The 21824-nt window shown below is 41.6% G+C and overlaps 1 protein-coding gene across 1 annotated transcript in view; it reads right to left on the bottom strand.

Annotated features, from left to right (window-relative positions):
• LOC119903801 (tensin-1-like) overlaps positions 1 to 21824 on the bottom strand; it is a 186806-nt gene that overhangs the window by 18278 nt on the left and 146704 nt on the right. The window contains 6 exon segments of the mRNA XM_038720039.1: positions 654 to 734; positions 1967 to 3020; positions 3022 to 3500; positions 20503 to 20619; positions 20936 to 21001; positions 21612 to 21741. Coding sequence (XP_038575967.1) covers positions 654 to 734; positions 1967 to 3020; positions 3022 to 3500; positions 20503 to 20619; positions 20936 to 21001; positions 21612 to 21741 — 1927 coding nt within the window.

The following is a 21824-nucleotide window of genomic DNA, read 5'->3' as shown; positions in this document are numbered from 1 at the left end:
GAATCCTGTCAGAATTGTGGTCGCTGTCTCCCGGTGGACACACACAGCTTTAGTGATGTTTCCAACTAGGACTGTGGTCTCTCTCCTAGATTTGGTGTCCTTTGTCTGGCTTTGTAAATGTTCAAAATAGTGCGAATGAAAAAAAGCAGCCTTGAATGAGGCCAGTGTATCCTGGCCCTGGAATTGTTCCCCGAGTTTGGCAAAATGGATCTTGTGACATGCACTCTCCTGGCAAGGGACAGAGCCTCCTTTGTGCTTCCCTTGTCCCATTCTTGTGAAACTTTAACATTACCCAATTTTTTTTCTATGCCACAGTTGAGGTAATTACCTAACCTTGAGGTAGAAAACTGCAACTCAGAACAAACAGGAATGAAGGGTGAGTATGTATGCAGACAGGATGCTGCTGCTGCTGCTCTACAAACCCGATGATGACAAAGGAAAATGTGTTATTTATGAAAGGGACAAAGAGGAAGTGAAACAAAAAGCAAAATGAGTTAAACAGATCATGAAATGCAAAACAAAGCCCACAGCACTCAAAGGCAAAGCAGATACAGACTTGAACTTGAATTGAAGGAACACTTGAAAAAAGAACCTCTCCTTTTTCTTTTTTCTTTTTTTTTAAGTGTTCCTTCAGACAGGATGGGAGAACCAACCCGAGAGGGAGTGAGAACGGCGGTGCTCAGACTGAGAGGAGGTAATGCTTGGGATGACACGTTGGACACGAGCCGAGTATTCTGGGTAAACAGATGAATGATGAGAGAGAGAAGAATGATGATGACAAAACAAAAAGGAAAAGGAAAACAAGCAAGAAGAGGTCCCGCCTCTGACAAGAACAAGAGAACAAGAAGGTAACTGACAGATATTTTCCATGTATAGAAAAGATGCTCATACCTGTTCAGGGACTTTAACCTATGAGTGCTGATGTGCATGCTAACCTATAAATGCCACATTAAAAACCAGAAGTGAAACTTTTTTTTTTCTCTCTCCAAACAAGTCATGAAAAGGGGATGATTTCTATAATACAGGAATTAGAAAGTAATCCGACGTGGTTCTCATTTACCTCAAACAAACAATACACTACATTTCCAACTCATATAGGTATTAAACTAGAATTTAGTCTACATTTAAATGGTAGTAAAGTGAAGTGAACTGTATTGTTGATTCTAGAAAACCTCTTTCTGCATTTGTAATCTGAGGGCTCAGCTATCACACTGCTTTATGTTGACTTTCTTCCATTTCTTGCTGCTCTGCAGAATGTCTGATGTGCTTATCTAGGGACAGTCAACCTGCTGGACAGGAAAGAACACTTCCTGTTTGAGCTTGAGTGATGGGGACTGATGAGGTGACATTCACGCTATAGGGGAAGGCTACAACCAAGACTCATTGAAACATCTTGGGAGTGTGAGTTCTATAGACAATGCTGACTGTAAAATGACAAGGCCAGCCCAACATCAGAGTAAAACTCTTTGAATCAGAGCAGACACCTAGAAACGGACTGCATGAACTGTACGTACAATGAGAATTAACCAGCATCGTGACCTAACTGTGACATGACATACCGTATTTATCTGTCTCATCATGCTATTGAAAATGAAATAGTGTGGTTTCCTTCTTCTGCAGGTCAAGGTGTTGGGAAGTCACATCTGTGACCTCAGCAGTCTGTCGAATGAAATTTTTCCAGCCGCAGTGATCTCAAAGATGTACAGTTTGCTCAGAATTATGAAAGTGCTTCAGACAGGCGAAATTAAAGCCATCCAACAAAGAAAAATGTAGGAGGGGAGTGGCTCAGTCTGTGGAAATATTGGATTTTAAGCATGGTTTTATCCTCCCCAAACATTTTATCAAACAATAGAAACGTGTGAGATCTCAAATACATTTGAAGATGTCTTTTATGTTTAAATGAAAGGTGCTTAGGTCACAAATAGAGCTAGGTATCAGCATGAAATAACTTAATGGTGGATCTTACCAGCCACTCTTTGGGCCACCAGACCTTCAACGTTGAAGACTTCATCTGGTTCATTGTCTCTTGGCTGGGGTGATGCTGAGGAAGCACAAGGGCTTCTCTGGGGCTCAGACACTTCTGCAGACTGGGACAATGTGCTTGGTGGGTAGGTGTTGATGGGCCTGAGCTGGGTATGACCAGCTACAGAGGCAGAGGCTTGTGAGGAAGGACAGGCTCCAGCCATATCAGATCTGTTACTCAGAGATCCCTGGACAGGTGCAGGCTCTGGTGTACTAGGCTTCCCAGGTGATATCTGAGCCGGTGACGAGTGGCTGGCCCGGCTGGACGTAGGGCCAGAAAAGTGGGTATGAACGGCGACATCAGGCTGGCAGGAAGGCCTGGTTTGGCTCTGGGAGAAGGACGGCTGGGTGGTAACTACAACGTTTTCCCGCAGTGGAGCACTTTGGGACTTTGGCACCAGCGAATGACCTGGTTCCAAATCCAACATGAGGAGATTGAGGGTTTCAATCGATTGCTCAATTTCTTTCTGGGAGGCGCTGTGACGATGAGGGAACTGTGGGAGGCTGTGGTGGCTGGACATTACTGCTACAGGAGGAAGTGGACCAAAAGTGAGGCCTTCGGTTACTGGCTCCTCGGGTACACCGAACTGCTGCCAAACGTTGAGGCCACGCTGGACGGCATCCCTGCTACTGGTGGTGCGGGCGGGAGCTTGTGGCATAGAATTTGGCTCTGCACCAAAAGACTGAGAGCGGTACAGATTGCCATTCTGGGTAGGCATGTAATTACCAGGGGATGGGGATAAATTATTTTGTGTCAAAGTGACAGGCTTATCGGATATGCCAACAGGCTTATCGGATATGCCAACCTGTAGCTTGATGGTTTCCAGAGGCTTTTCTGGGACGCTGCGCTCTAGATATGGCACATGTTCCTGCCCATTGATAATTGACTCAGACTGGTAGTAAAGGTCAGCTGGTGTAGCCCGTCCATCTGTTGAGGAGAACGTCCCTAGACTATCCACACTGTTGCCCTCTTGACTGGTGGGCAGCTCATCATCCAAAAATGTCTGTCTCACGGTCAATGTTATTGTGCCCATTGACATGGACCTGGGCAGGCACAAGGTGAAGCATGCCTCCAACAGAAGAGGTTGGGGTAGACAGGTAGCCCTGTCGATGCATGGGACCCTCCAAGCCACTCAGCAGCTGCTCAAGCTCCTGTTTCTCTTGGGGACTGATTGGATGTTGTGCAGGTGGGGCGTGGGGATGGACTAAGGGTAGCTCCTCACCTACAGGAACGTTTGTCTGGCTCACTGTGGAAGCCTGAAGGGCTGCTGCTGCTTCATCTGTTCGGTCAGTTTTGATGGAGGCAGTAGAGTTTCCTGAGTCGCTGCTCACTGACAAGGCATGGTCAACTGCAGGCAGGGCATGTTCAGCAGCAGTGGGTGGGAGCCCGTTTGCTGTGACTGTTCCTTCAACGGACTCCTTTTTACGAACTTTGGCGTAGAGGCTGCCGTCCAGTGGTCCTTGGGTATGGATGACTTCTAAAACAGAGTAGTACGAGAGAGGCTCATTAGAATCAGATTAAGCCAAATACAACAATAATTCAGCTTTCCACAACCCATTCATTTTCAATCGCTCATGTATTTTTAGAGCCATAGTAGTTTTGCCATTACAGAAATAAATCTGTAATCCTCTAAATAAAGTAACACGGGATTCAACAAGACACTAAGAAGCGAAGAGTGGAGAGCTATCATAGAGATGGGGTATCAGGATATTGTGTGGGCATGGCCAAAACAGCTGCCATTAAATTAAATACTGGCTCATGTCCATCTATTCTACCAGCTTCTGGAAATGACCAGTGTCTGTGGCATGTACTGTGGAAAAAACAATGAAATCACACGAGCTTGCCTTGCAGTTCATCTGTGCCACCCGAGGAATACTTACATTATAAAAGAGGAATCAGTTGTTGATTTTATTTGCTTACGATCCCCACAACTGTGAACGGGATACGCTGATGTAGAAAACAGATAGATGAATGGACATCTGAGACTTTTAATCTACCAATACGGCAATCAACTCATAAGATCTGATGGAATGCTGCAAAGTAGATTGTGTTAACTGAACAAATGCATATGCACACATACAGTACATTCACAACCATTCACATTCACACATAACCACACCCAGGTCCAGTGAAGAGGAAGTAGGGTGCCTAATCAGAAAAATTTAGTCATCACTGGAAAATCAGACTCACTGAGTGAGGAAGGCCTGGAGGCTTTTCCTGGCCTCCGAAACCCAAAGCAAAACAAAAACCCAACATACTGAGAGTCAAAGCGTAAAGGCTGAAACACACATACACACACAAGCTTAAATGTACTTTTTCCCCTCCCTCCTGCATTATCTCACACAGCCAACAGTGCACCAGTGCAGACAGATGCATCACTACTTTTATGTGATCAAAGGCTATTGGTGAGTCTGCTCTTTAAAACTGTAATGTCAAAAAAGAAAATCACATTCTCCAGAGAAAAACATTACCTTTTCAGACGAGTCCTCTTCTACCAAAGTATTAAAGTTCTCAAAATCTCATAACCCATGATGAGACTTGTCCTGATACCCAAATCAGATTCTACAGCTGGGAAAGGAGCTGCATAAAGAAGCTGTCTGTGTCTCTGTAACTTATAGATATCTTGATCTCAGCTTTAGTGAATACAGGGCTCTGTAATAGAGCTTGGTGGGCGTAGACGAGCTGGGTACTGCAAGGTCTCCTTGGCTGTCCCGGGGCAGCTTGCCAAGGAAATGGCGCACTGTTGCAGCTACACTGTTGCTGCTGGTGGAAACAAATCTGGTGGCTCTTGGCCACAGAAACTCACATTGTATGTTTTCTACTACTAATCCCTTAACAATTTTACTTTGATGGGTACAGTCCATTGGTGGACCACATGTGGGGAAAAAAGAGGCTGCGGTAGCTTCTAGCCCAGTCTAGACCGATAATGGCCTGTTGCAGTATCACAAGCCATTTAGACTGCATCTTCAGTGTCAGTACCTGTGGTCTAGTCAGCTTAATACTTGAGGTAGTCAAGTTCATGATTACCACAGTCAATACAAACCATGGCCAAAAAAAGACCAATTGTGATGCAAAAGTTCAGATTTTTGGTAGCTGCTAATGTGAATTCTCCACTAAAGTCTATGTTGTCTCCTCTGGAAAGTCAGCTGCTAAGACAGCAGGTTCCAAATCAAGTCATCATAACACATTTATATAGCTCATGAAACTGCTTAAGTATCAAGTTAAGGGCTGTGCATGCATTCCCATCCACATGAGCGCACGCTCTTTTCATGCATCAGTCGCGACGATAAACATAGACATAAGTCGTAAAAGAAGAGCTCCCCTAACTTCTTAGGATTATCAGTCACACAGCTCAGCTGATTTTACACACTTAATGCCTGAACAACAACACACTAGTTGCCTCAAAGTTAGTCAAAGCTTTGGCAAAGGAAAAAGCAGAAACACCTCCACGAGAGGAGGTTCCCCTACCTGTGTGAGCAGTGCACGACGTACAGTCCCAATTAAGCTGGGAAAAGCCCCGGAGAGGAGCCCCTGGAGTGGGACATGAGGGATTACAGCAGGAGTTGGGGTAGTCTGTTTTGGCTACTGTTCCTTCTCCACCTCCCTCTCCTGAATAGCTGTCTGGCCGGATCAGGACAGCTACTGCTGTTGCTGGCTGCTGAGTGGCTCGCACTTGTCTAAAGGCTGCCTCTGCTGTGTGTGCGTATGTGGGAGGTCTATCACAACAGCCTGTTTGACTGTGTATGTGGGAGAAGGTGGCGGGGGGAGGGTGATCATTGAAATCCAGAGTATAGAGATTGATACATAGACATCCCTTCAAGTCCCTTCAGGTTTTGGGTCTCTCGCACACCTACTACGTTTATTACTAGCCCCCAAAACAAACATAAGGTGTTTACTTTACTAACATATCCTTAATATATATGTCTTCAAATGAATCCAGTATATAGAACTTGGCTGGAAAAGTGCTGAAAAACATAATATGGCATCCACCGACATTCGTAGAATTAAGTCCTTTCCATGCACATAGAGAGATGCCCCTCCTTTAGCTCACTGGTGTTAAAAACACTAATGTAATGGAAAGAATTACTTCGTCCAACAACAGTCATTTAACAAGCTCTCTCCAAGCTAGCAAGCAGAGAGAAAACTCCACCCTGCTGCAGGCAGATCGAGAAAACAGAAAAGCTTAGTGGTTAAAAAATAGAAAGATGAATACATTGGGTGGCTGCTGGTCTGATTTTTATAGAATGTAAGAGGGGCTCATTGTCTTACTGGTAAAGACTAAAAAAATCATGGATAAAGTCAGACGTAGATGATTTACAGCAGTTGTACACTGAGACACGAGGCTGGTTTACAAATGCAACCTATGGTAATATATGCACACATACACACAAAACAAAACCTTTATCCCACAAAGCTCCTCAGTCCTTGGTCCAGTTCATATCACCTAGCCATCTGTGCACATTAGCATGCAGGACAGTCACCTTACTATTGCAAACCACAATCCAGAACAATTGACAACAACCACATTTGTCAGACTGACTGATAACAATAAACATGTGACTTTGGCCTCCACAAAAATGTTTTCCTATTTACATCCTCATTTCAAGGAGATTGAGAGGAAGTTACATGATTATGGATTGCACTGTTCTCCCTTATTTGACTCACACCAACCCTCTTGTTTCTCTTCACTCTTCCTAGCCCCACATCCTTCTCCTGGCCTCTCTCCCTTTTCTTTCGGTGATGATGGTAATGACTCAGTGAGGGCAGCTGTGCTATGGTCCCACTCTTACATCAAATGAAAGCCCGATTTAGACAGCCATCTTTAACAAGCTCATGTCTTCACTTTAGAGACAACGTGACTAACGAGCGGCCCACAGAACCCCCATTTGTACTACAGGAAATCTAATCTGTCACTTTACACTTGTGAGACTTTCTATGGCGAGCAGACTATTTATGTTGAGACTCATTCTGCGTGGTGCTGTGTCTGTTGCTGTTTTCATTTGGTTGAAATGAACGAGCATAAGCCTCTACAAATAACTGATGACGGCGTTCCTTCGTGCGATAAGAGAGGGCCTATGTATGTGTGCAAGCTGGTGTGTTTTTACATACTCCCAGGGGAGGTGAATGTTCGCTCTGTGATCCCGAGCACATTAGTCAGAAGAATATCCTAGTCTAGACAGTCACAGGTAAAGTATTGTAGATGCGCAACACCGTAGATCAAAACTGAACTCTGAGTGGGAAGTGTTGTAGATGGAAGGTGCTGCCAGTTATTTTGAGGTTCTGTGGACCAGATGGTGCATCTGTGTGGCCTCTTGATCTTTAAACTTTGAGCTCTGACCCCTATTGGCAATGGATCCTCCTTTACAGCGGAAATAGCATGTTTCCCCTTGTAGCATACATGGACAAACACACTACTCTGTGCTTGTGTGTGAGAGAGAGAGAGAGAGAGAGAGAGAGAGAGAGAGACCGACCTTGTGGGCATTCCAAAACAGTTGGGGGTCCATGTCTACTGGCCACAAGTGTGACATTAATAAAAACAAAGATGAAACACTTTCTGAGAACGTCCCCTCAGGCCTCAACTCCTACAACCATTAATAGCCCGACAAGAATAAAGCTCTAAGTGTATTTACATTCAAGAAGAATGAAGCGAGAATAAAGAGATTGAGTAGATAGCCATAGTTTAATCGTATCTAAGTATAGTCTGGTACCATATTTGGTATAAGTTAATGGTTTAACTATTGATTTGGCAACAAAGCATGCCTTTACTATTTGAGAGGGCTCAAGGACAGCTATTAAAGAAGCCTTGTAAATGATCTACACAAGAGACTATCACATCTTCTGAGCTGGATTAAATTGATTTATCGGGATCAGAGAAGGCTGATCTGTAATCTATTTAGCAGTTTAGCTATTGCCAACAACCGTAGCCCCAAAACGCTTAGTCAAATGTAAGTACAGGAACTCGTTGCCCTGCAGCTCATTAAATATACATCAAACATTACTGTGAATCAATATGTGAGAGTGCAAACTTGCTATGATTGGGGAAACAAAAGGATAAGGTAATGGAGGGTGGTTTGGTGCAGGCAGGAGGATGATATTGATCACTGTCAATAGGGTTGTTCTCTTCACCTTCAAACTGACCAAAACCGCCCTTATGACATCGCTTTAGGTAGTATTGTATATTATTCCAAAAATATGCCTCAAAGTTGAACACAAGGTACATTTTTAAAATCCTGTTTCTCATATCTAAGCGTATCAAAGCCTCAGTATTTAAAAGTGCTACGAAACATAACTTCTAATCTACCACCAATAACCTGTAGCCAGTATTGGTCAGAAGTAGGGGCTATATATAACTCAAATACTGCTGAAAACAAAAAGCATAGCCGTAACCAACACGCACACCATGTGCTACATATCAGTCAGACAGTTCATCCATGCACAGCATTACGTTTCACTCTGGATGCGGTTGTGTCTCAGGAAAAGTCATCAGCGGTCGTTAGCTGCAGGGTTACATAGGGAAAATTTTGAGGGCCAAATGAGGAGAGCGTCTGATGAGCTGGCTGTAGGGATCTAGCTCTAGAGGTGAGGAGAAGCTTTGATGGGCTAACTCTTGCTAGCTATGGTCTGGAGAGACTACAAAGCCAGTACCACTTCATTTTGCCTGAAGCCTAGATAGTTAACGCAGACCCTCCTTAAAGCGGCTCTTGTCAGCTCTTGTGCTAATCACCATCCTGATAAGTGCTTCAGACTGGTCACGCTCCATGACCGTATACGTCCCGTTATTAGAGCTGCATCAATATGATTCTTTACAGCGGGTTAAACTGTCAAGAATATTTTGAGTACCCTCAGGCGACAAATACTTTCATTATTGGGATGTAGAATTTTCCAGAGTCCAAAATGACTGCTTTTGTTCTTCGCTTTTCAAAATGCAAGACACAGACATCCAGAGGGAGAGGGGTAAAAAAAATAAAAGACTTCATTGTCCCAGTGGAAGAGATATTTCTTGTAAAATTCTACAAAAACAAGATGTAAGACATTGACCACCAGTTTGATAAAAAAAAAGAAAAAAGATATTAATCTCCCATATTTTGATTGGCTGGTTCACTTGTACTTAAGTCATCTCACTGCTGTCTCAATCCCTCTGTTGGCCAACACATTGTGTAACTGGCCACTTCTTGGACCAAAAGAATGACCAGGATGGCGTAACACATATTTATCACATCCTATCCCGTCCCTATCCATGTAGGTGCCCTGAACAAATAGTAGCAGACACCGGCTCTCTCACAACCTGAGGTACCCGGGTCTGAATCTGGGCGGCAGTTTGACCCTGCGCCACCATCTACCCTGGAGAAATCCTAAACCAACAGGTGAAGGTGCACAATTGAGAAAAATGGACATGACCAGTGTGGGTCCCTTGATGTTACTGCCAGTATAATGTCTAGTATAACGCTGCTTTTTCAAGCAATGTTTCTAGTGAAGTGACAAAGACCAGGAAGGGCCGGTGCATGAACAGAACTCGCTTTAAGAAGAAAGATAATAACAGGAGAGGAGAGGCCAGTGTTCCCCATGGAGCCAAAATGAAAGCGATAGAGTTCACGCTGAAAACATAGTCCCTTTTTCCTTGTAAAGTTCATCAGCCGTGTCCTCCCCCCCTCTTGGCTCAGGAGGGGTCTATTTAGTAAGCTAAGTGACCCATGCAGAAAGATGCCCCGGGCCACTAACAAACCCGCAACAAGACAGGGGTGCCTAATAAAGAAAAGGCTACTCTTGGTCTTTGTCTCTCTACTTATTTTATTGGACTCGTTGTATAGTAGGGCTGGGCAATAAAACAATAATGATAATTATCGCAATATAATTTTCCTCAATAACAAATGTTCAATATATTGTCAGTAATTATTTTATTTAATTCATTAGATCATCACAAACAAATTAGCACTTAATTTGTCTGTTAAGATGTTTATTTTGTTGAGGAAAAGGGACTGAAGAAAGAGTTATATTTTTCTGTTTTGAATGTTCTACCTCAGATATGTGAAGTGATCCACTGTTTGGCATCAAGTGTTTGGCACGTTCTGACCGTAAAGAAAAGTTTAACCACATAATTAACCATCTGGTCCTTCAATTTTCATTCAGGAGCAAAAATCAGCCTTTAAACTTCAAAGAAATATTAATTTGACATTCATCGTGAATTATCAATATCGAATGATATGAAATGTTTTTATCATGATAACATTTTTGCACATAGTGCCCAGCCCTATTGTATATACTAAGCACAAATATTTAACACTGAAAAATGAGGGACGAGGGTAGCCATCTTACATGAAACAAGCACACTGAGCACTCCATCACCTGCGAGAAGGCGTGTGTGAATGTCTGTCCAGTTAACTAACTAACAAAGTTAGGCTAAGTGAATTTACCAGACTTATAAATGTCCTAGTTAAGAAAGATATCACCCCCGAGAAAAAGTTAATTGTTTAGAAAGATAAGGGGCTTTCTAAGGGCCCTCTTTCTACAGGTCAAAGGCATTAATACTTGGATAAAAACTACATGAAGAGCAGATCTTGGGAGAAGAGCTTGCAGAAAGTGATGTGATGATTAATTATGTCCTGGCTCTGCCAGATCAGCTGTGTAAAGATGGCTGGAGAAAAAGAAAGAGGGAGAGAGAATGTCTGGCCAACAGCTGGAGTAAAGCTGCATCCTCAAGGAGGTAACAAACCACTCATTCATTCCCTCACAATATGGAGGGCAGATAACTAGCACTCTCTCCCCCAGGATTAGCCATGTCCTGCAAGGACCTTTATAATACTCACACTATTGTACCAAGTTAAAAGTTCACCGTACATTTTCCTGGGTGAAATTCAGATTTTTAAGGATCTGAATATAACAAAAGTTACTAACTGTTAGCTTCTGTTATATCCGAAACTAAACAGCCTCTGTCTGACAGACAGCTTCCGTATTTGGTGTAGCACACAAACACTTGCCCCACAGTCAGTGGCCCGTCAGTGGTCGCCTGGCAGAAACCCCTGTCCCTGTGCCCCCGCAGCCAGGGTCCAAATGGGGACACTCCACAACACAAGGCACTTGTTCTCTCTTTGTGTCCAATGCAGTCTTTCTTAGAAGGCCTTTATTTGTCACTCTTGGCTGTTACGCAATCGGAACTGTGCAAAATTTGGAGTCAAAGCAGCCTAATCCGTCCAAAGCCTCAGACCAGACTGAGGGATTGATAGCATGGAAGCCTGTTGCCAACACAAAATACCAGACATTTCACCTCTGCATCTTCTTGTTTTGATGAAATCACATTCTTATGGAGCAGCTTTGCTTTTGGCACCTGGGGGGGGATGGTTTCAGATGGCTGAGAATATTCAGGCTGTAGGTGGACAGCTGCTGTTCAGAGCCTGATGTCCACACTCAAATCATTTCACTTTACAAGTTTATCCCATTTTGCATTTAATCATGAAACAGCTCATCTGGAACAGAATGGCTAGACTCCTGATCAAGTGTGCTGCTCTGCACCTGAACCTGACCGCTGACCTCCATACTGTGGGAGTTTTCCTACCACGTCAATTGAAGTATGAGATTATTATTAACATTTGAGCACTATTAAATATTACAAGAAAGGGCAACAAAATAGGTGACAGTCATGAGAGTAGCTAGAGAACCAGGTGCAGCAGTCACATTAGTCAAATGCTCAATGAACAGGAATCACTGAAGACTGGCAGCTGGAATGTGTAAATTTTAGGAAAGTCTATAAAACAGTACTATCTAGAATTAGTTAGTTATATTTCACTGTTTCGCTGTTGATGTCTTGCCGGATATTCCCGTAATGCGCAGAGACATGTTTGCGCACTTGAAACACATTCCTGAGGACCTCTCTGCATTTTTCTAAGATCATTGGCCATCAGGTTCATGCGACTGGTTTTGTTTGGAACCCATACCTCTTGTTTATTACAGCCATGTGTAACGTCAACAACTGATGTAACTACGCTCGCCATAGCCTGGTTTATTCGCTCCAAAACGCACATATTTCGCATGTACTTTTTTTTTTCTTTTTTGCGACATTTCAAAAGTCCGCTTAAAATTCGCAGGACAGTTAGATGGAAACATGCCGACTGTCTGTGATGATTTACTACTCACCTGGTACTTAAACTACTCTCAGTCATCTGTTGGGCCAAAACACCATCAGCAGTGATATCATTCTGTTGCATCCACCAAGATTATTAACTCCACCCCCCCACAACAAATACAGACTTAAATTTGACGTGGCCCATTTGAACCCCAGCAGCAAACAGTCTGTGCCCAACAGGGCAGGCGTGGTCAACTCATCCCTTCTGTTTGAAAAGTTAATGCTGTGGGGACAGGAGCGTAGACATCTCCCTCTGACTAATGTGTATGGGATCAAAGCTGAAGCATTAACCTCCTGGTGAGAAAATGCAAAACAACACACACACACACACACACACACGGGCTGCCACTTCTAGACATGAGGAAAAGGAAATTCTTATTGGACCTTGGATAAACATTAACTTAACAAAATCAGAAAATAAGCTTACATGGAAACTTAATTTCATGGAGTTGATGTAGCCTTGATGTAGAGTTTAATGATAACTCCAATTTATTACTACTTATTTTGTCATTTTGTCATTATTTCAATGATTAAAAAAACACTTCAACACTACAACTTCAGGTTCACCACAGCTGAACCGTGAAGTTGGTCTGCAAACTGAAAGGTGTTTACAAGGGACAGTTTGGGCAACAATTTTACAGCTTTTCTTCCAAATAAGTTTGGCAAACTGGAGGCTTTTATTTAACACCTGTCGGACCACGTGGCTTGAGTTTCTTTCCCCTTGAGACCTGTTGCAACTTTACCAAAACTACAAAAATAGAATCACGTTTTAATAAATATGGATTATTCTCTAAGGCACAAAAAAAACAGACCGCCACATGTGCCTGCAATGTGCCTTAACTTTTTGTCAGTAGTGGATAAAAGCATTTGTAAAAGATTAAACTTCAAAGGATAACTTTCCACATAAGAGTGGTTGAAACAGTAAAAAAAATAATAATAATAATCATTAACATATAAAACACAATGTGGCCAAGTGTTTGGATAATAGACAACCTGATGTAGTAATTAAGAACATTTCCAGATAAAGTGGAAATCAAGTTTCTGGCTCACTGCAAACCTGCACATCTATAGTACTGAGCTTGCTACTCACATGTTGTTAAAGACGTCAGCTGCTGAATTTGTGATAATCTTTCTCTCCGGTGTTACAAAGAGCAGTTCGCGACTGAACTCTTCAACAGCTATCAGAGCTTGAAAAAAGGATTCATCTGCCTCACGCTGAAGGGAAATTGGACACAAATTCACCATGTAACTCTTAGAAACTGTCTGTGCTGAACAGCAACATGCACAAACCCACACTGACATTCTCTGCCACTCCTCCTCCTGCGAATGTGTGCACAAAAGAGCTTCACAGACGAGCGGAGGAGTCAGCCTTTAACTCCTCCGACTCCTCAGAGGTGACAGAGTTTCTGGGGACAACTTGCAGAGAGAAGTAAAGGAGCATTAAGTGCCAGTTTTAGGCTGCTTTAACACGGACAGCGCTTTGGCCAAATGACAAAACTGTTCCTGAGGAGAAATGAGATACAGAAATGCCCAAACACTGAGTGCAGACGGGTTAAGTGCTATTTTTGCTGTGGTTTTGCCCCTGCCAAATCCTCATCTTAATGAAGAGGCATTACAAAAACAAAGTGAAGTTTACTGCTAATAAAGCTTTATGTAAATTAAATGAATATATTTCATGTACTTTTATTTAATCTAAAAAAAAGCAACTTAAAACTTTTGCTGAATAATCACCATTATCACTGAAATATGTGCTGGCCAAAAGTGACTCTTTCTTTTGTAATTTCATGTTACATGGACAAATGATCAAAAATGATCTCTTTCTCGTAGTTTTGTCTTTTTGTCTTGTGAAAAAATACTGCCGTTACCCCAGTATTTCAGAAATGCAGTGGGTTGGCCATTTCTGATCACATGTTAATTTCTTTTGATGTCAACTTAACACTGTCCAAAATAAAACTGCCCGTGTCATTTCATTCAGAAATATTAAGGAGATTAATTTAAACACTCTCCGTAGTGAAAATGACTGCCTCCCCAGTATAAACTGTTTTTCCAACCCCCGATGAACTGGTTTCTCACCACAACGATGGCCTACAAAACATTGTAAATTCTCTAGCTCCTTTAAAAACCCTGACTGTTTCCTTCACCCATTCTGCCCCATGGTTTACATCAGAACTACGCCAGCTCAAGGTAAAAGGTCGTCGCCCGGAACATCTTTACAAGAAAACTGGACTAAATGTGCACCAAGAAATGTACAAAAACCACATTCTCCACTACAAGGACGCTGTTTCTACAGCCAAATCCACCTATTATGCATATAATTAGTTCAGGTGAAGGAAACACCAGAGCCCTGTTCTCCAAGGTCAACAACGTACTACGACCACCGGACTCTCTCGCGCCTCATCTGTACTCATCTGCTTACTGTAACTCCTTAATGTCATTTTTTAATTCCGAAGTACACAATATTCACCAGCAACTGACTACTAATACCTCTCACAGTCTGTCTTTTTCAGTTCTGCCGACACCTCATTCTCGTTCATTTTCCAGTTTCTCGCTTCCCTCTGTTGCTGAAGTATTGGACATTATTAGAAATTTGAAATCAACTACTTGTCAGCTTGACCCTCTTTCTTCTGTCTTAGTAAAAGCCTGCCTACCCTCCCTCTATTCCCAAATAACTACCATTATACATTCCTCTCTCACCTCTGGTATTGTTCCCTCGTCTCTAAAATCAGCTACAATAACTCCTATACTTAAGAAACCTATTTCTAACCTACCTTTTCTTTCTAAAATCCTTGAAAAAACAGTTGCATATCAGGTTCATGCACACATGTCTGACAATAACCTCTATGAACAATTCCAATCTGGTTTGCGTCTTTGCCATAGCACAGAAACAGCTCTGGTAAAAATCACCAATGATCTTCTCGTGGCAGCTGATTCCGGACTACTAACTATTCTCATCCTCCTTGATCTGAGTGCAGCCTTTGACACAATCTCTCTTAACATCCTCCTTGACAGATTAGTCTCTATTGGTTTCATTGATACACCCTTGGGCTGGTTTAAATCATATCTCTCTGGCCGCACTCAGTTCATCCAGCTCAAACATTTCAAATCGGAGCTATCCCCTGTCACTACCGGTGTTACCCAGGGCTCTGTCCTGGGGCCCCTTCTGTTCATCATCTAGCTGCATCCTCTTGGCCATATCTTTCGTAAATTTAACCTCCATTTCCACTGCTATTCGGATGACACCCAGCTCTACCTGTCCACCAAACCTACCACATCTCTCCCACCCACCTCCCTCTCTGATTGCCTAACGGAAATCAAATCCTGGTTCTCCTGCAACTTCCTCAAACTTAACAGTGACAAAACAGAGGTTCTCCTCATTGGCACCTAATCCACTTTGACTAAATCTGACAGTTTTTCTCTTACCATTGACAACTCCACAGTTTTCCCTTACCCTCAGGTCAAGATTCTTGGTGTGATCCTAGACTGATATGTATCAGTATGTAATATATACTGACATATTACTCCTGTCCTTCAGCAGCTTCATCGGCTCCCAGTTAAATACCGCATTGATTTCAAGACTCTGCTCCAGACCTTCAGAGGCCATTCATAACCTCGCTCCTCTGTACCTCACCGACCTCCTTCATATCAACACACCCACCCATACTATTAGGTGGTCTTCTTCTTCTATTCACCTCACTGTACCTCCTGCTCGTCTGACCACCACGGGGTTCAGAGCCTTCAGCCGCTCTGCCCCTCGTCTCTGGAACTCTCTTCCACCAGACATCCGCAACATTGACTCGCTTTCCATTTTTAAATCCCGCCTGAAAACACATCTTTTTAAACTGGCATATCCCACGTGATCACAGCAATCTTTGTTTCCAGTTGTTTTGTACCCTGATTTTATTCACCCCATAATTATAGTTGTTAATTCTATCGATTTATTGCTGTACTGTTTTATTGTGTTTAGTGAGGTGACCTTGAGTGTTCAGAAAGGCAACTATAAATAAAATGTATTATTATTATTATTATTATTATTATCATCATCATCTGAGTCAATCACTGGGACTGAATGGTCACACAAGGGTCTGTCATTCTGGAAATATGAAATACTGTATGATCCACACTTCTCTGTCAAAACATTACAGTACATGAGCTTTCAGATTCTCCTGCAGCTTGTTAAAAGGCTGTTAGCATCAGCATCATCATAGCTCACCACCCTAACCCCTCGCCGGCAGGGCTGTCCGATTAGACTGGTGCATGATTCAGGTGACTGACAGAATCAGCTTGTAGAAAATGCAAATGTAAGTAGAAGACACCTCTGTCAAAGAATTTATCATTTAAAGCAAAGGGATATACAGTTAAATCTGAATTAGAATACAAATAATTAATACATTTGATAAAGTTATTAATCACCTGGTAGGCAAACAGCTAATGACTGTGCCTGTGATAGTAAAGCATGAATGAAGCATCTGATACCAATCAGCTAATGCAAGTGCAACTTCAGTGGTCTACCTGAAGTAACACTATGCTCCATTTATATATCAGGATATCAGAGGTCTTCTACTGTTATGAACCATTTTGAAGTATTTTTGCATTTGATTCACCTTCAAACTTGTGCAATATGTTTCTCAAACAGGACTTCTTGGATCTTCTCACAGGCACCTGAAACAACTAACTAACCCAGCCTCTTTTTTTGTGACATAGTGTTATTTTCAGTCAGAGTGCAGCCTTGATGATTTCAATTCTATAAAGACAAGTACAGAATTGAAATCACATTAGTCCAAGACCAAGGGTAACACATAGTGCTACAACAGGTCATGAGGACCATGTGCATCCTTTAGAAAAACTGACCTGTTTGCTATCTAAGGATTTGATTATTAAAGACATACCCTTTCTTTGATACTAACATTGTTTGTAAAAGATAAAGTGCGACATTTTGGATATTTTCTTGGTGTGTTTATGCAGGGTACAGGCACGACAAAAATCCCTGTGCTGAAACTCACCCACAGCAGCTGTGGCTGTTTTTACGAAATAAACACAATGAAAGTCGACATCAATCTTTAGAAACCAACGACCACATAGACAGCACTTACCCAATGTTGATCCCAACAAAACATTGGTCCTATAATTTTAAGCTTTATGCAATGCCTTGATATGCAAAGAGAGCAAACACTTGTAAGTAGCCTTAAACTTTCCTGAGGGAAGCAGCTGCAATCGTGACAAAATGCAAGCCCAACAACAACAATACTTTCTAACTAACACCAGTGAAGATATACGGCCTCTCCTGTCCCCCTCACCGCTAAAAGCCACTTCTTCAGAGTAGCTAATTGCCTTTTCAGTACTAACAAGTGTGAAGCTAAATGACAGTGGAAACACTCCAGTTTCCTGGAAACCCTTTTAACTGTTTCTTTAAGTGCTATTTGCAAGCTAAGCCCATTTAAAATGCAGTGTATATCAGTCAGACTGTGCTGACTGCATAAAGCCTTTGTGCTGAAAAGTGGTGGGGACATTTAAGGGTTCAGATTAGGGGTGTGACCAAACAGTTAGTCCACAACACATGATAACGCACAATATTGGAGTCACGAGAACAAGACAACAAGATACTCCAATGCTATTTAGAAGAAATATTCATTAATGAAATAGGGGGGGTCCTCCCTGGATTCTAGAGACATTTTCTGCAACTTATAGTGGGAATGTCTTTATTTATATGAAGGGAATAGGCTATAAAAATATAATCAAATATAATGCAGTAATCAGAAGCTTGTTTTTTAGCCTAAGTTACTTTTGTTTTGCATAAGGCAGATCTGTTTATTCTATAGTTACATTGCATTTCAATGTTTTCCTATTGTAGAAGTAAACCTTTCTCATAGAATTTTTATTTATTTAACATTTCTTGTTGCAAGCTAATTTTCAGAAAACTTTTAGCAAGTGCTTTCAAAAAGAGGTGGGAACATGTCCCCCAGTGTCCCCAGTGTAAATGACACCTATGGCCATAGCAGAAAGGACTGCTGTATCGAGAACTGCAAGTCTAAAGTAGCTAAATAACGTGTTGTGATTGTGTCTATCCTGCGTTTCTGCCCATGTGTAAATCTGTAATTCTGTTTTTGTGTATGTGTGTAAAGTCAAATTCAGCCTTGACCATTACATGACCATCAGATGACAGACAGGAGGAGATGCGCGCACACGCACACACACAAGCACCTTCACTGAAACAGAATGAGAGGAGGCTTACAGCTCTTCTATTTTAGCGAGGCCTATTTCAAGCTGACGCTGAGTGCGGGCTACACACTTTATGGGCAGTGATAGAAGGCAGCCAACTAACCTTTGACCTTTGGCTATCTGGGAGACCTATGAAAACACTCCGGGTGGGAAGGGGGTGGGGTAACTTTTGACAACACCGCTCTAAATTGTCACTTGTTGAAAAATTATCAGTTAGTTCCTGAACAGTGTCTGTTCTGTAGACATAAACATGACACAACACTCACTCGCTTGTATGTTTTTTGCAGCTCCTCGTGTGCACTTGTGTTGTTTGTTAACCGAGTGGTGGAATGTAAATAAATACATTTACTAAAGTATTTCCATTATCTGCTCCTTTATACTTCCACCTCACTACGTTTCAAAGGGAAATACTGTAATTTGTACTCACTACCTTTTATTGAGATAAATGCATTCCACAACGACCATCCCGACACTTGCTTACTAATGTCTTTGGAAGGCAAAACAACAGGCTCGCTGCTATCGCTATGGGCGTAGCATTGCTTCCCTGTTTTGGGTGGTAGAGAAAGCAGCACTTTGGTCACAGAGTGATCACCGCTCCCTCAACAGGAAGACTCTGTCCATGCCTGTGGCTGAACCCAGGAATGTCTCGCACTGTGCTCGGATCCCACAGGGCCTTTGGCTTTTCTGCGGCCACAATTTCACCACAAATGAATTTAGTGGTACCAACGCCTGTCCTGCCTTTCAAAACAAGAGGGACCATTTACAACTACGGTCGGACAGCATGGAAACCTCATAATGATTGATTTGGGTTGATTTTTTCAACTTTTAATTTGCATTGTACAGAGTTTTTGTAACTAAACAATGCTGTATCATGAAAAGGCTTAAGCAGTTATACCTGCATGCACAACCGCTACCCTGTGTCTTGTCTCTTAAAACATTCCAACACTGGTTTGAACTTCAGTGTGACTTCAGTTTGACCCTCTCACGTGGGTGTTTTAAAGAGATGAAAGTGTGAGAAAGTCTTTAAACTCCATTAGGACGCAGGATGAATCTTTCCTCTGTGTCACGCAGAAAGACAAACACAGCCTTGTTGCAGAGGTCAGCTTGGTTACACACTGTTTGTGTGTGTGTGTGTGAGCGAAAGACCCAACTTCCACTCAACCACATCAAATGCATTTCCACAGTCACACGTACAGTTTACACAACATTAATGTAAAGCGACCTTTCACCTAGAAGTTCACGAGGAGTATGTCTCTAAAAATATACTTCAAGACACAAACTCACTCACTTTCGGACAGAATTGTGTTGAGGAAAAAGGACTGAAAATTTTTTTTTTACTTTCACTCAATGCAAATTTGTTGACAAAGATATTATCATAATTGTTTTGCCTCAGATTTGTGAAGTGATCCACTGTTTGGCATCAAGTGTTTGTTCTGACCATAAAGAAAAGTTTAAACCACTTTAACCATCAGGTTTCTTCAACTTTCACTATATATATATATATATATATATATATATATATATATGGGAAACACAAAGTTCAGGTGTAAGGTGACAATACAAATTATAAAAATATAATGTAACATAATTTAGAAATCAGCAACTTGTTTCTTAGATATTTACATTGCATTGCATGTTTCTTATTGTGCAAATAAACCTTTCTCAAAGCATTCTCATTTGTTAATTAACATTTCTTGTTGCAAGCAATTTATTAGCACCATTTTAACAAATACTTTCAAAAACTGGTGGGGACATGTCCCCAGCATCCCCAGTGTAAATGACACCTATGCAGCTAATGAAGAAAGCTTGTGCAAGAAATCGACTCCTACTGAGGTGTTTTTGGTCAAAATTGAGAAAATTGTTCAAGCACATGCATTTGCATGAATGTGATAATTTACATACTTAAAATAAGGGCCACGGTTGTAAAGAGCCAGTGTAATTAACACCTCAAAATGAAAATAAATACATTTATAGTATCTGTGTGTGATAGACACACAGAGATGGATTACTAAGATATTCCATTTAAAACTGCATCTAACGCTGCTATTAGTGCGTGCATGTGTTTGTGTTTGGACTCAGCTCTGGCAGTGTGTGTGCCAAGCTTTAGTTTAATGCGACATACAGTCTATAATCCAACTGTACTTACCGTCTGTGGTGTCCTCACAGTTCTGATTGAAGTTTTCGTAGGAGTCCCAGCGGATCAGAGGATCTTGTGTGTTGTAGTCAACCGAGACACTCGGCCCGTTTTCCAGGTGGTCCACACCTTGACCAGAAGTACAAAGAGACAGAGCAGAAAACATGAATGTCTTTAAATCACATTCAGAATGAATGAAGAAGAGTCTATAATGTTCTCCTTTCAGTGATGAGTTTAACTTACAATGATCTATTTTGTTTTGTTAACTGAAGAAACAATAACAAAGATTTGCAACAAAACAGAACATTTGAAATATGAAGGTGCGTCGGGGGTCTTTTGTTGCATGTCAATTAAAGACAAATATTACCTAAAAATAGGTATGAAGGTGAAATATGATGTGTGGAAAATGTGTGTGCCAACAAATAAATCACATTTTGATTCTCACCATGCATTTTCTCTGGTCCAAAGGAGAAAATAAACTCCACTTTTCCATATTCTGGAAACCTGTCATCTGCACACAGGACAGAAAAAAGTCTTCCGTATACAGCAAAATAATGAAACTATTAATTGTACATCATCAGTCATTACAGGGACATTAGAGCAGCAAATAGTTCACAAGAAAACAAATTAAAAGGCATGCATTTGCATACAGTATAAACAACGCTGCAACGATTTATCAATTAATCGATTAGTTGTCAACTAATAAATTCATCGCCCACTATTTTGATAGTTGATTAATCAGTTTGAGTAATTTTTTTAAGACACATTCTCTGATTCAAACTTCTTAAATGTGAATATCTTCTGGTTTCTTTACTTCTCTATCACAGTAAAGTGAATATCTTTGGGTTGTGGACAAAACAAGACATTTGAGGACGTCTTGTTGGACTTTGTTAAACACTGGCCGACATTTTTCACCATTTTCTGACTTTTTATAGAGCAAACAACTAAACTGATTAATCAAGAAAATAGCTGACAGGTTAATCGACAATGAAAATAATTAGCTGCAGCCCTAGGTGATATTAACTATAACTATTTGCAGTATTTAAAAAATGATTGTTTGCACACAGATCATAAGGACAGTCATTGTGGGCATTCAAAGGACTTTATTCCAGAATTCTTACCTTTGAATGTCTCATCAAGCTCGTCTTTCCCGAAGACAATCCCCAGGTCGTGAACCGCGCACGTGTGAAACTGCACCCGGAATATCACGTCTCGGCACGGGCTACGGTAGCGCTTGTGGTAGCACTTTAGCTGCAGGGTAAAAACCATGAGAAGATATTTAAACAGAAGTGTACAGTAGCAACATTGCATCAGTCACTCCACAGGTGCACTGA

Source organism: Micropterus salmoides, unplaced genomic scaffold, assembly GCF_014851395.1.
Source record: "Micropterus salmoides isolate LMB-PRFRI ecotype aquatic unplaced genomic scaffold, ASM1485139v1 Ms_hic_scaffold_15, whole genome shotgun sequence".
NCBI lineage: Eukaryota > Metazoa > Chordata > Actinopteri > Centrarchiformes > Centrarchidae > Micropterus > Micropterus salmoides.
This window is presented reverse-complemented; position numbering and strand designations above follow the sequence as displayed.